Source organism: Pistacia vera, unplaced genomic scaffold, assembly GCF_008641045.1.
Source record: "Pistacia vera cultivar Batoury unplaced genomic scaffold, PisVer_v2 Contig609, whole genome shotgun sequence".
In the NCBI taxonomy this organism is placed as follows: Eukaryota; Viridiplantae; Streptophyta; class Magnoliopsida; order Sapindales; family Anacardiaceae; genus Pistacia; species Pistacia vera.
Window position 1 is genome coordinate 794,006 of NW_022196456.1, and position 15,077 is coordinate 809,082.

A 15,077-nucleotide genomic window follows, 5' to 3' on the forward strand; every position below is an offset into this window, starting at 1 on the left:
GAAATCACTTTTTCTCACAGCAGCTTTTTTATTTATTTCTTTCACCCTCCAAATTTGCTTTCTCGACCCCCTTTCTCTTTCTTGTATTATAAAATTATTTTGCACTTATCCGCCATGCGTGGCATCTCCTGATTAGCCGAGCTCTATATTAACAACTTTCTAATTACCAAAATACCCTAACTTTTCCACTGATTGGATAATTTTAGAGAGAATTCGGTCTTTTGTTTCAACTATTAGCCTTTTAGTCATTTCACTTAATGAACCATTAGTTGATCATTAATTGATTTGAAAATTATACTGAAAGAGAAATATGGTATTGTGTAATGTGTTTATTTGATAACTTTAAGGCCGAAAACATAAGGACTAAAATGTAATTCCACCTAAAATTGTACCCAATAGTATCATTCCAAGTGGTTGGTACATTGATGATTTCTGCTTTGAGAAGCTTCGGCATGCTTTTTGCTTGTCACCCACTTTCACATTCACCCCACTACCAAAACCCCTAAAAGCAACTTTGTGCTTTTTGCTTTCTATTTAAATCCACCAAACACAGCCTTATTCTTCATGCTAACCCTAATCTCGGAAATCACCTCCAAAATTTCCCTTCTCTTTCCTTAACTTTTCCTGGTTTCTTTCTTTGTCTGTTTTTCTTCAGATTCTTCAATTCATCTCTGTTTAATTACAACCCAAAAATGAAGAAAAAGGCTTCCGCTTTCTTCAAGAAAGTGATTTGCCTATTGAGTTCTATCGTTAAAGCAAAATCCATGTCTGTCAAGAACAAAACCAGCGCGGTCAAGGCTCGCCTCATTATGTTTTCTTTAATGAAGAACAAGAAAGTTCTTCTCGGCACGATCTCGAACAAGATTCATGGCATCCTCGGTCACCACGATGATCATGAAGCTGATCAGAGCAAAGCCATTGTTCTCTACAATGCCATCGCTGCCACGGAGCCAACTCAGTCGAGCTCGAGCTACACGCATCAGCTGGAGTACTATAACAGCGATAATGACAACGATAACGAGAAGTATCCAGATCTTACTCATTCGTTGTTCAACGAAGAGGGTTTCGAGTTCGACGACGATGACGATGATCAAGGCGGGTCGATAATCGATCTGGTGAAGAATTCTAAAGAAGAAGGAGGGGAGGATTTCAGCTTGGAAGAAGAGATTGATCATGTTGCGGATTTGTTCATCAAGAGGTTTCATAAACAGATGCGTTTACAGAAGCTTCAATCTTTCAAGAGGTTTCAAGAAATGCTTGCCAGAGGCGTCTGAAAAAATAAATTTAATTAAAAAGTAATTAATTTTTAAGGAAATATGGTAATATTGTAACATTGCATGCATGCAGTTTCATTAATTTGTTTCTGTACGTTAAAATTTTCAGCTACGTGTCATTATTAACTCGTTTTTGGTTAAACAGCTTCAACCGATAGTTGATCTGATGAGCTTTTATCTGAATAAATACAGAGTGGTGCATATGTGCTATAAGATGTTCAAAGTTTGGAGAAGTTCAGATCAGTATAGGATGAGAGATCACTGTATATGAGTGCTCTTTTAGGAGAATCTAGCTGCTTTTATTTAATAAGTAAGCTCGATTATCAGGAATCTTGAGACAATTATATATATATATTTAAGTAGCTTTTGATCTGGGCATTTTTTGCTTTTGGAAGTAATTGCTTCCTTCGAGGCCGATATGTTGTAACACTATATATTAATGGTGTAAAGTTTTGTTGTATGAAATAAATTTTGATCTAATAAACCAATCTTGTATTTCAATTTTAAAATACTAGCTAATTGATTAATTTGCTTTAAACATTGATAGTGATTTGAGTTGATTAATGTTTTTTCTCCAATTATATTTGTTACCTGTTAAAATATCTTAATAGTGATGAAAATCGAAGCAGACCAAAAAAGTCAATTAGTGTTCAATATTTGATGTGGCCTCAATTCACCATGTGCAAATCTCCCACCTTAAACTTATTTCATAAAATTTTATGTACATCAGAGAGCAAAATACAATTTTGATATTGGTTGCAATTCATGAGATTGGGATAAAGTGTTTTGATCGAAGAGTGATAGATCAATTCATCTATTTTAACAATCAGATTGATAGTGATTTGAGTTTGATTAAACCACTTTAATTAATTACCTCTTTTACAAAGTGTTGATTGATGTGGTTTATATGGTGGCCTCAATTAACCATTGAATAAATCCCACACCAAATATCTAATACTATTTATCATTTTCTTTCTCTCTTCAATTTCTATACGCTACAACATTATGTCATGTGAAAGACTATTAATCATAAAATTTAATATTTATTCCAAAAATCAACATTAGCATGCGGAAAATTATAAAAACAATAATAAAATTCTATACGTAGAAAAGGGAAATGATTTTTAGCCCCAATACCTAATTAATTATACTCCCTCTTCCCAATTTCATATTTGAAACTTACCATTTCTTCTTCATATTCAAATTCATCATTTTGTGTGATTACTTTCTCACTATGTTTAGTAATATATTTTCATTTATGTAAGAAGTAGAGGTTAAAAATTAAAACAAAAATGTAAAATAGAGTATGAGTGCATTTCTAGTAATTTTCATTAAGGTTAAATTATTAAGCAAAAAGGATACCAATAAATTTGATATAGGCTAAAAAACATTTTCCAAATTTGTATAGGAAAGCCTAAACTAGTCGGGCCGGATTTTAAGAAATTTTGGGCCCAATAAATCAACTTTGTAAACAAAAGCCCAAAACACACACCTTTGGCGCTAAAATTTCCCGCCAAAAAGTATCTTCATGATGCCACTTTAGTTACTTCACTATCTCAAGCCCTAACCAAAATCTCATCTTTCCACTTAATCCATCATCTTCACGATCAATAACCCAATGGCCGATACTCCATCAACGCCCGATTCACCGACGTCCGCCGGGTTCAACTCCGACCAGCTCCCACCGAACACCAGCCAGAATTACTCGACGGACGATGAGGCGGCGGTGGATCCCGAGATCATCAGAGACGAGCCGGACGTGCCTGAAGAAGAAGAGGAAGGAGAGGATCTGTACAATGACAATTTCATGGAGTAAGTTATTAGTTCTGGTTATTTTTAGGGGTTATTTTTTTGGTTGATTAGGGTTTAGTGGTTGATTTTGGAGGAAATGAAATGTGATGCAGTGATTATCGGCGAATGGATGAGCACGATCAATATGAGTCGCTTGGATTGGATGAGTCTCTTGAAGACGAGAGAGATTTGGATCAGATTATGGCGGATCGAAGGGCGGCCGAGATAGAACTTGATGCTCGCGATGGTGTTGTTTTAACTAACCCTAACCGAAAAAAGCTTCCTCAGCTTCTTCATGATCAGGGTAAGGATTTATTTTTGATGATTATATTGATATTAATTTTTTTTTTCATTTTCAAATTACATTGTTTTTATAATTTTATTTTACTGAGAAATGGAACTAGGATATAATTTCGGGTTGGATTTTGTAGCCTGTCGAATTATGCTAAAAAAAATCAGTTTTAGTATTATTCAACTGTTGTTCGTGTAATTGGTTGTGTTATTATTGTATTTTATAGTTTTCATTGAAATATAGGTTTGGGGAAAAATATTTGTTGATAATGTTGAAGTGTTCAGTTTGTTGAGTACTAAGTTGTGTGGTTTGACAGCATTTTTTAGTTTGGAAAAATCTTTGTAGAAAAGATGAATTGGAGGGTATTGAGAATTGAAAAAGAAAGTGACTGATAAGGTTATAATGTTGGTTTTCTATGGTTTGGTTGCAGATACTGATGATGACAACTATAGGCCTTCGAAGAGGTCTAGAGCTGATTTCAGGCCAAGAAGAAGCCAGGATGATACTGATGGTATGCAAAGTTCGCCAAGAGATGATGTACCCATGACTGATGCTACTGATGATTATCCATATGAGGATGATGATGGGGATGACACTGAGTTTGAGATGTATCGTGTTCAGGGAACATTGAGAGAGTGGGTTACCCGGGATGAAGTTCGTCGTTTTATTGCTAAAAAGTTTAGGGAATTCTTACTAACCTATGTGAGTGCCAAGAGTGAGCAGGGTGATTTCGTATATGTACGTTTGATCAATGAGATGGTGTCAGGTAAAGAGTCTGCTCCAGCATAGGTTTTCTTTCATTTTGGGAATTATTAGAATTGAAACAGTAAGAGATTAATGTTAAAATTACACCTTTAATGTTGCTTATGCAGCTAATAAATGTAGTTTGGAGATTGATTACAAGCAATTCATCTATGTCCATCCCAATATTGCTATATGGCTGGCCGATGCCCCTCAATCTGTCCTAGATGTCATGGAAGAAGTAGCCAGAAAAGTTGTGTTCGATTTACATCCAAATTATAAAAACATTCATCAAAAGATATATGTTCGAATCACCAACTTACCAGTTTATGATCAAATTCGGAACATTAGGTAATGCTGATGTCTATTCGGTATAAAGAAACGTTTTTCCCTTATGGTCTCCACCTTACTCTTTCTTTGGTTGTTGCAGACAAATCCATTTGAACACCATGATTCGTATTGGGGGAGTTGTGACTAGACGTTCTGGGGTCTTTCCCCAGTTGCAACAAGTAAAATACGATTGCAACAAGTGTGGGGCCATTTTGGGGCCATTTTTTCAGAATTCATATTCAGAAGTCAAGGTTGGCTCTTGTCCTGAATGCCAATCAAAAGGGCCATTCACTGTCAACATTGAACAGGTGATGCTTCTACTACCTTTCTGTTAGTGCCCCTTTTTTCTGCTGAAAAATTCTTACTTTCATTTTGTATTTTGGTATTAACTGAAAACATATGAAAGTACGAATTTTAATGAAATGCAAGTTGAAACTGATATGTTTATCTTCCATGCCATGTTGCAGACCATATACAGGAATTATCAGAAACTTACACTCCAAGAAAGCCCAGGAATTGTGCCTGCAGGACGGCTTCCAAGATACAAGGAAGTCATACTGCTGAATGACCTGATTGATTGTGCCCGCCCTGGAGAAGAAATTGTAAAATCCTCTTCTTGTGTGCTTGTTCCTTGCCTTGGTCATTATACTTTTGTTGTTATTGTAATATCTTTTATATGATTTATTTCAGGAGGTCACAGGGGTATACACAAATAATTTTGATTTGTCCTTGAACACAAAGAATGGATTTCCTGTATTTTCCACTGTGGTTGAAGCTAACCATGTTACAAAGAAGCATGACCTGTTTTCTGCTTACAAACTTACCCAGGAAGACAAAGAAGAGATTGAGAAGTTGTCTAAAGACCCACGGATTGGAGAAAGGGTATGTTACTGAAGTTTATTTTGTCAACAATGTCCTTGTTGTACCATCATCAAGTTCCTTTTTTGATTTGTGTTATGAACTAAATCTCTCAGATTATCAAGTCAATTGCGCCATCTATCTATGGCCATGAGGACATAAAAACTGCATTAGCTCTTGCTATGTTTGGAGGTCAAGAGAAGAATGTTGAAGGGAAACACCGACTTCGTGGGGATATAAATGTACTTCTCCTAGGTGACCCAGGCACGGCAAAATCACAATTTCTGAAGTAAGCACTATCATAATCTATTTTGAAATGACTTAATTGGCTTTGTGATGGTGATCATGCATCTAATCAATCTTGCGTTTTCTCTTTTCGAAGATATGTTGAAAAGACTGGGCAGAGAGCTGTATATACTACCGGCAAAGGAGCTTCTGCTGTAGGTTTGACAGCAGCGGTGCACAAAGATCCAGTCACAAGGGAATGGACCCTTGAAGGAGGAGCTCTTGTTCTTGCTGATAGAGGAATTTGTCTCATTGATGAGTTTGATAAGATGAATGATCAGGACAGGTAAGGTTGTGCAAGTCTCTTCTAAATTTACATAGTTTGGTTTAAACTTCCAACCCTCCGTCTTCTCCTCTTCCAAAGAATTTATCTGAGCATCAACATTATCAGGGTGAGCATCCATGAAGCAATGGAGCAGCAAAGTATAAGCATATCAAAGGCTGGTATTGTTACTTCTCTCCAGGCCCGTTGCTCTGTAATTGCTGCTGCAAATCCAGTTGGAGGAAGGTATGTTTAATGATCAATTTATCTGTGTTGGAAAATTATCTAAGATCAAGGGGAAGTTAGATTATCACTGTGGTTGTTATTTATGCTTGAGTTGACATTGAGGGCTTTTTATGTGATTTACTGCCTACTGAATGGACCAATTGATACAAGATTAAAATCATTTAAAATTTCAGTTCTTAATAAATTTTTCTGAAGTAATTATTACTTGTATATTGATTAAAACAACCAAATAAAGCCCCCCTTCTTCTATCAATTGGCCACCAAACAGACAGATTGAATGTGCTAAAAAATGAATTATTTACTTGTAAGTTTAATTGATAAATCTTATCTGCTCATGTTTCCAGATATGATTCCTCAAAAACATTTTCACAAAATGTTGAACTGACAGATCCTATCATCTCTCGTTTTGACGTTCTCTGTGTTGTGAAGGTCACTATTCTGAAAACTCAATTTCTCTCTATTCATGTTACCTTTTAGTTGGATTTAACAGAGAAGGAATTTGGTTATCAATTTCAGGATGTGGTTGACCCTGTAACCGATGAGATGCTTGCAAAGTTTGTAGTAGAGAGCCATTCCAAGTCACAGCCCAAGGGCACTAACTTAGACGAGAAATCTATGAATGATGCTGGAGAAGATATTCAAGCCTGTGATAGGCCAGTTGACCCTGAGGTCTATACTCTGATTCCTACCCCATCTTTAATTCAGCTTCTGTGGATTTGTTTGCTATTGATTATTGACTTCAATAATTATGAGAGATTTACTTCCTTTGTTTTTTTCAGATACTTCCTCAAGATTTGCTTAAGAAATACATTACTTATGCAAAGTTGAACATATTCCCAAGGTTGCATGATTCTGACATGGATAAGCTCACACATGTTTATGCTGAGCTTAGGAGAGAATCTTCGGTGAGTCACTTTCTTTTCCCCTTTGATCGCACTTTTTCTCACTCAGTGATTTATGCAGTGATCTTGCTTATTGATATTCTGATGGTAAATCTTGTTTCTTTCATAATAACCCTTAGCATGGTCAAGGAGTCCCCATAGCTGTAAGGCACATAGAATCAATGATACGGATGTCTGAAGCACATGCCCGAATGCACCTCAGGCAACATGTAATACAAGAAGATGTCGACATGGCAATTCGTGTCCTACTTGATTCATTTATTTCAACACAAAAATTTGGCGTTCAAAAAGCTTTGCAAAAGGTATAGCAAGAAATCCTTTCCCTTTGGTTGTAAATACCTCTCTAAATATCTTAATTAGCTCTATTCATCTGACATTTAATAGTGCTTTTATGGAGCACAAATACAATTAGATTTACGCACAGTTATAGGGAAATGATGCACTATTAGACCGCAATCAATTCTACTTAAAAGTAATTCCTTGCAGTTCTTTGATGTTGAGAAGGAACATCATCGGCAGCTAACATTATATGACTTATTCAAACTTTTGCCATTTTGATCACAGCGAATTGACTATTTTCTTGTGGTAATTGTGGGACTTTGCTACTTTTATTTTTTCTGAGAATAATGTTTGATAAAAATTTAATATTGTTGCAGAGCTTCAGAAAATATATGACTTTCAAGAAAGACTACAATAGGCTGCTGCTAGAACTTCTTCGTGAACTTGTGAAGAATGCACTGCACTTTGAAGAAATTGTTTCTGGGTATAGTTCCACTTCAACGCTTTCCCATATTGATGTTAAAATCGCAGAACTTCAATACAAGGTAACAAAAACTTGAGGCTCTTCTCACAAATTTCTTACCAGATTAGCTTCCAGAGCCAATCACAGTACTGACATTTGAGTTTAACTGCTCTCTGTACAGGCACAAGAACGTGAAATTTATGATCTACAGCCATTCTTTTCTAGTGCTGAATTTTCTGGAGCTGGTTTTCAGTTGGATGAAGAACGAGGAATAATCAGACACCGGTTAGCAAGATGATACAACAGTTTGAGCTTTACTCAGTAGGCAATCATTCGTCAGTGTCTTCTCAACAAATTATATGCACAGCTGTGTAGGTGATGGAAGAGCAATCTAGAAATGAGAGACAATGCTGGTTATTGGTTTTACACAGAAGACTTTTAACAGGATCCAATCCAAAAAATGTTCAACTCTATACTGTATTAGAATTTGTTAACTCAGTGCTTTCTGTTCAATACATACCCTTCTCCTGATGCTGAACTCAATTGTAGCAGTTATATATTTATACATTTGTAGGTCTATATCTGAGACGAGCAGACAGTAGGCTTCTTTATCATGGATGATCTCGACTTCAAGTTGGCCCAATAGGGCACTGCAACACGAAGAGGGAGAATCAGGAACACGTATTTGTATTACACGGCCTAAAAAGAATCACATCACTACATGAAAATTGTATTGAACGTTAATATGTATTGGACTATGATTATAATTTTTGATGACATAATTAGAGTTATTAAGTATGAACATATTTAGTTATTAAAAGAACTTAAGATCGTTTATGCAATATAATAAAACAAAAACGAAATGAATTTTGTAGCTCTTATTGGTAACAAAATAAATATGCTTTTATTCTATTTCTATATCATCATACAAAATAAATATTATAAGTTTAATGTCATCCTCGCTTATTGCTGACTAATAAAATAATATAATTTTTTTTAATAACAAGTAGTACATAATCAAAATGATTTCATTAATTTTAAAATAAGTGATAAAATAACCCATTTGATATTTTAATATGTGGGTGGTGATTAAAATTTCATTTTTGATAAATGTAAAAATAAGAGAATTATAAGTGTAATGTGATCCTCACTTGTCGTTGACTCAGAATTGATAGAGGGTGAATTTGTTTGTTCAGTTGGTTTTCTGAATTTTGGTTTGACAGAATGCAGAGAGTGATAACCCTTTTGCTGCTGCTCTTTGGTTTCTTTGTTTTCAAGATCAAACCTACTTCTGACGTTGTAATTTTTCTCTCTCATCTTTTTCTTTTTCTAATCTTTTCTTTCCTTACTTTTCTTCCCTTTTTTTTTTTCAGATATTTTATGAGTCGTTTAACCAACCTTTTCATGGCCGGTGGACTGTCTCTCAAAAACATGAATATCAAGGTTTGTTTCACTTCACATTTATTTCCTCTACTGTATTTTACTAATGATTCTGCTCATCAATAGGTGTGTGGAAGCATTCACAGAGTGAGGGGCATGAAGATTACGGGCTTCTTGTGAGTGAGAAGGCCAAAAAATATGCCATTGTCAAGGAGCTTGATAAGAAAGTGAAATTGAAGGGCCAAAAAACTGTATTACAGTATGAAGTTAGGCTCCAAAATGGGCTAGAATGTGGGGGAGCTTACATAAAATTTCTGAGACCCCAAAAATCTGGATTGAAACTTGAAAATTTTGACAGTGAAGCTCCATATTCCATCATGTTTGGACCTGACAGATGTGGCACCACAGACAAAATTCACTTCATTTTCAACCACAAGAATCCCAAGAATGGAGAGTACACAGAGCATCACCTCCAGGAGCCTCCTTTTGTGCCATCCGATAAGCTCTCCCATGTCTACACGGCAATAATAAGACCTGATAATAGAGTCTCCATTCTTGTCGATGGGGATGAGCGAAGGATGGCGTATCTGCTTTCTGTGGATGATTTTAAACCCCCATTGATTCCACCTCATATGATTCCTGACGAGAAGAATAAGAAACCTGAGGACTGGGATGATCGTCCGACAATTCCAGATCCATCAGCACCAAAGCCTGATGATTGGGATGAGGATGCGCCTCCGATGATTGAAGATGAGGATGCTGTAAAACCTGAAGGCTGGTTAGATGATGTGCCTCCGGAGATTGATGATCCTGATGCTTCAAAGCCGGAAATTTGGGATGATGAGGAGGATGGTGAATGGGAACCCCCAAAAGTTCCTAACCCCAAGTGTGCTCCGGCACCTGGTTGTGGCAAATGGAAGAGACCGGAGAAGAAGAATCCTGCTTACAAAGGAAAGTGGAAGCGCCCTCACATTGAAAACCCAAAATTTAAGGGAATTTGGAAACCCCGAATGATTAAGAACCCTAACTACTTTGAGATTGATACCTCCAATTTTGAGCCTATTGCTGCTATTGGTATTGAGATCTGGACAATGCAAGAGGATCTTCTGTTCGACAACATTATGATAACTAGGGATGAGCACGTTGCTAGCCGTTACAGGGACACAACATGGAAGCCAAAGTATGATGTAGAGAAAGCGAAACAAAAAGCTGAGGAACTTGCTCCTTTAGATTTTGTCACCAGATTCCAGGTAAGCTAGTATTCCTCTAATACACAAGGATCTCTTCATATTATAATAACTTCATATTACTTCCCACCATAACTAATTCTTCTGAATAAAAATTGCAGCAATGGGCAGTCAACATGCTGTTCAGGATAGCAGACCACCCTCACATGGAAGCATACAAACATCACTTTGTTGTGCGTGAATAAACTTGTCGTCTGAATAGAAGTTTTGTAGAAATCTGTAGCTCTATTTACTGTTTCGCTAAATCCAGCTAGGAGAAGGTTTACAACAAGGATTGTATTTTGCAGGATATCATTGAGAAAGTAGAAGATCAACCTAAAGCAACACTTGGCGTTTTCATTTCCATCATCGTTGTTATTCTGACAATTCCCTTCACAATCATCTTCAGCATTAAGAAATGTTCTGCAAGTGTAAGCACTAACTCGAACATATTGCTGGGACTATAATTTGACACACTTGTACTAACATTTTCATCCTTCTAATATGCAGGTCAATGTCGCTGGCAAGAAAAAGGACAATGCTGCCACCAAAACTTTGAATAATCAAGGAAGCAACAAAGAAAAGGAAGATGAGATTGAAAAAGAGAATGAGAAAGCCGCAGTTGCTGTTCCTCGTAAGAAGTCTGGGAGAAGGGATGCTTGAACGAGGCATGTGAATGGCCTCCAGTTGTTGTTTTAAGACATTTTGATCAGAATAGGGACTTCTGTCGCTAGATTATTTCTAAGCATCTGAATATTTAATTTTAGTTATGTTGCACAGTACTTTCTATAGATAGGCAAAACCCTCTTGCCCTGATAATGTTGCCTCATGTACTTCTTCGGAAGTAATTCTCATCATTTATTTCCATTTGACAGTTCATTGTTCACCATTAGAAATCCATCTCTACTCATCCTCAGACAGCTTCGATAAAATCTCTTTATATAGTACGGCATTAAATAGTGCTATTTCCTGCATCTCTGCTCTGTGTCTTCTAATATCCCCAAATTATCAAACACTGCTAGGCAGCAGACCAAATAATCCATGTTAATCCTTGAAAAATCACTAAAAAATTGTTAATTTAAAATCCAGTCACATACAACTCAAGCATCTTTCAAATATTGAACCGAACTGGAATATCAGAAGTCAAACCACACTGTAAACCCTGTGACGCTATAATATGAAGGCCTAAATGACTAGAGCATCAAGATTTGGAATACTGAACTACCAAAAATCCCCACATGAACAACATCCATCCTTAAAATGGTGGAAATAACTCTGGTCCTTTATTATTATTTCCTGCCCCACTATCTTAGATACTGACTTTGAAAATTCATGGCAACTGCGACACATTCGAAGGTTTTTAGTAACACGTACAGTTGCCCCTGCTTGTGTACTAATTAGACCAAAAGACAGCGCCAACATTTCACTATGCCCAATTTGAATGCTCTCCCGTTCTTCATCTACATCATGGAGGCTAAAATCTGGATTGGGCCTATGTCCTTCATCTTCCAATTTCTTCAGCAAACACTCTAACTCCCAGTATATTCCCTCTGATCTTGGGTGGGATACATCACCTGTACCAAATACATGAATTTTGTTTCGGAACTCTACCCAACTATAAGCTTTTCTAGGCTTCAATCCCATGTCTCTAATCGTCTCTCTTAGTTTATCAACCATATCCCATTTTGCACTGTCAGCATACCAATTTGATAGTACTACATAGTTCTCAGCGTTAAGAGGTTCCATCTCACAAAGCTGCTCAATGACCCTTTTACCTATCTTCACTTCCTTGTGGATTCTGCACCCATCCAGCAATGCTCTCAGTACCTCTGGATGCCTTCCAATTCGATGTTCCTCAATAAAAATCCTTGCTTCATCAAAGAGTCCAGCACGAACAAGAATAGTAACCATTAGAGCACAGTGTGTGACCTTAGGTGCCTTAATACGGTTAAAGTAAAACCAACCTTCCTCAACCATGCATGCAGTGCTACAAGCATGGAGAACAGTAGCATAAGTGAACTGATCAATTTCACTGCTCAAATCTTTCTCCATTTCACGAAACAAACTTAGCCCTACCTCTCCTTGTCCATGTGAGGTATAACCGAATATCATCACAGTCCAAGATATAACATCTCTCTCCTTCATCCCTGCAAAGATATTTGAAGCATACTGAATAAAACCTGACTTGACATACATGTCCATGATAGCATTCTGGACCATAATATTAAAGTCAATCCCATTTCTAAGCAAGTAACCATGAATCTCTTTACCAAGCTTATGCGCTGCCATTCTCGCACAAGCTGGAAGAACACTAGAAAATGACAGCGCATCAGGTTTTATTCCATCTTTAACCATCTGCCGAAGCAATTTCAAGCCATCATTAAATGCTCCGTTTTTCACACAAGCACCAATCATTTCAGTCCACGATATAACATCTTTAGACGGCATTTTAACAAAAATTGCACGAGCATCTTCAATACTATCACAATCAATATACATTTTCAACAACGAATTACTCACCAACACATCAAACTCCAACCCACATTTCCTTGCAACGCCATGAACTTTTCTCCCTTCCTGCATCGATTTCAACACACCACAAGCCCCAATAGCCGTTGCCAACGCAACATGATCCACTTCAGCACCTAACTCCACCATTCTATGAAACAATTCAACAGCCAAACCGGGTTTATTTTGCATCATGTACAACCTAGCCAACATTGTCCAAGAAACCGAATTAAACCCACTATTAACAGACTTATCAAAAACACATTTGGCAGAATCAACGCTTTCAAGCCGGCCATAAAAATCAATCAAAGCAGAGATAACATAAAGGTCAGAAGAAAACCCAAGTTTAAAAACATGAGCATGAACTTGTTTGCCAAAATTCAAGTTACCAGAGCAACGAGAGGCGGTTAGAACTCGAGGGAGCGTGTGGTTGTCAGGAGGAACGCCAAGGAGGAGCATTTGATGATATATAGAGAGCGCATTGTGAGGGTGTTTGTTAGTCAGGTGGGTTTGGATAAGGTTGTTCCAAGAGAATGTATTTCTGGCAGAAATTTTGTCGAGCAGTTGGTGGGGGGAAGTGATTTTTACGGGGTTTTGGGTTTGAGGTAGATGGGTTTTGTTCACTGTTGTTGTTTTGAAGAAACATAAGCTGTGTGGTGATGAAAGGGTAGTCATTTTGGTTAGTTGTTGCCGGGGATTTGATTTTGTGGGTTTAATGGTTGTGTTTCGTAATGGGGAAAGGCAGACGATTGAAATTTAAACCGAGAGAGAACACTTGAGTGGGTAAAGATCCTTCAGTTTTGGCGGAGATTCCTAGGTGCATATTATCCATCTATCTTATTCGAGTAAGAGTAAACAAAATATTCCCACCCAAGGTTTAGCTAAAGCCTAAGTTAATACTCCCTATTTCATTTATTTTAAATACCCACCCTTAAATTAATACAGTTAGTGATTATTGGGTTCTGACGGATGTTATTACTAAACCGCCCTTCACCCCATTCCAAACCATCACGACACCACCATAGCTAGCCAAACCACCACCGCACCACCATAGCCAGCCAAACCACCACCAGAATCCATTCCAAACCACCCCATCCCAAACCACCACCATAGCCATCCAAATTACCCCGTTCCAAATCCCACAGCATACCAAACCACCACCACCACATCCCACTCTAAACCACCCCATCCCAAAACCATCACAGCGTCCAAACCACTATCACAGTCGGCCAAATCACCCCATTCCACACCCAATAGCAACCACCAAAAATCACACCATTTCAATAAGAAAAACAAAAAAAACATAAAACAAAATACAAAATACAAAAGCAAAAGCAAAAAACAAAATAGAAACCCTAGGGAGAGAGGGCTTAAATCGGTGTTGAAAGGTGAGAAATCGGGGATGGAAATCATGGGTTGTTGGAGAGGGCTCTTTGATGAGTTAAATGGTGGGTTTGATGAAGATTTTTGGTGATGGGGCTGCCGGAAAGAAGTTGGCGAAGTGCGACACTTGAGGTGAAGGGTGACGGCGAAAAGGGGAGTCAAGGTGGTTGAGGGGGTGGGTTGGGATGGTGAGGCACCGAGGAGGAGGAGGTGTGGAGGGAAAAAGGAAAAGATAGGAGGAGGAGGAGGAGATAAGGAATAAAGGGAAAGGGAAGAGGAAGAAGATGAGAGGAGGAGGCGTACTGGGGAAGAAATGGGAAGGGAAGAGGGGGAAAAAGAAAAAGACCAATTTGCCCCTTCACTGTTAAAATAAAGGAAATTGTGTTAATTTAAGGGTGGATATTGTTAGTGTATATTAGTGTATGCCCTAGAAACCATTCGTGTTGTCGGTTTCAGAGTATTTTGTCTTGTATCTATATATATCATAAATAATAGAAGAAAGAGTTCTTCAATTCATATATGTAAATTGCTTCCTTTATTCAGTCATGCATTTAAAATAAAGTATGTATATGAATTGTCCAGATGATTCATTTAATAGGTAAATGAATTATCGAAAAAGGTTCCCTGCGGAAGCAATATAAATTTGGGCAACTATATTGTACAGTAGGCATAGCCGATGCTTCCGAAAGATATCATGAGTTGATATAAGTACGGATGACGATGTAGTCATGTCACTAGGCATTGGTATGGATTAACGGTTGGTGAACTGTTTTTCGAACGTGACGATAACGACAAATCACTGGAAAAGCATGTAGTCAATGATTTACGTTTGGTTATACAGTGCACGATGTAGTCCT

The 15,077-nt window shown here is 37.5% G+C and overlaps 4 protein-coding genes across 4 annotated transcripts; 3 read left to right on the forward strand and 1 right to left on the reverse strand.

Moving 5' to 3' along the window:
• The first annotated feature begins 581 nt into the window (after positions 1–581).
• Positions 582–1,680, forward strand: LOC116110602. Its single transcript, XM_031396807.1, has one exon. It carries the CDS (start codon positions 693–695, stop codon positions 1,272–1,274), a length of 582 nt encoding a protein of 193 aa, XP_031252667.1. The 5' UTR covers positions 582–692; the 3' UTR covers positions 1,275–1,680.
• A 1,167-nt stretch (positions 1,681–2,847) lies between these two features.
• Positions 2,848–8,168, forward strand: LOC116110666 (DNA replication licensing factor MCM2-like). The gene is made up of 16 exons (XM_031396889.1): positions 2,848–3,086; positions 3,179–3,369; positions 3,788–4,123; positions 4,230–4,449; positions 4,529–4,736; positions 4,896–5,030; positions 5,119–5,310; positions 5,403–5,575; positions 5,669–5,857; positions 5,963–6,079; positions 6,424–6,508; positions 6,596–6,748; positions 6,859–6,984; positions 7,101–7,283; positions 7,638–7,805; positions 7,905–8,168. Exons 1-16 carry the CDS (start codon positions 2,893–2,895, stop codon positions 8,019–8,021), a joined length of 2,787 nt encoding a protein of 928 aa, XP_031252749.1. The 5' UTR covers positions 2,848–2,892; the 3' UTR covers positions 8,022–8,168.
• Positions 8,169–9,154: 986 nt separating this feature from the next.
• On the forward strand, positions 9,155–10,992 carry LOC116110639 (calnexin homolog). The gene is made up of 5 exons (XM_031396856.1): positions 9,155–9,166; positions 9,250–10,353; positions 10,452–10,523; positions 10,638–10,760; positions 10,840–10,992. Exons 1-5 carry the CDS (start codon positions 9,155–9,157, stop codon positions 10,990–10,992), a joined length of 1,464 nt encoding a protein of 487 aa, XP_031252716.1.
• Positions 10,993–11,045: 53 nt separating this feature from the next.
• LOC116110640 (pentatricopeptide repeat-containing protein At3g12770-like) lies at positions 11,046–13,512 on the reverse strand. Its single transcript, XM_031396858.1, has one exon. The coding sequence runs from the start codon at positions 13,510–13,512 to the stop codon at positions 11,551–11,553; it is 1,962 nt and encodes a 653-aa protein (XP_031252718.1). The 3' UTR covers positions 11,046–11,550.
• Positions 13,513–15,077: the final 1,565 nt, after the last annotated feature.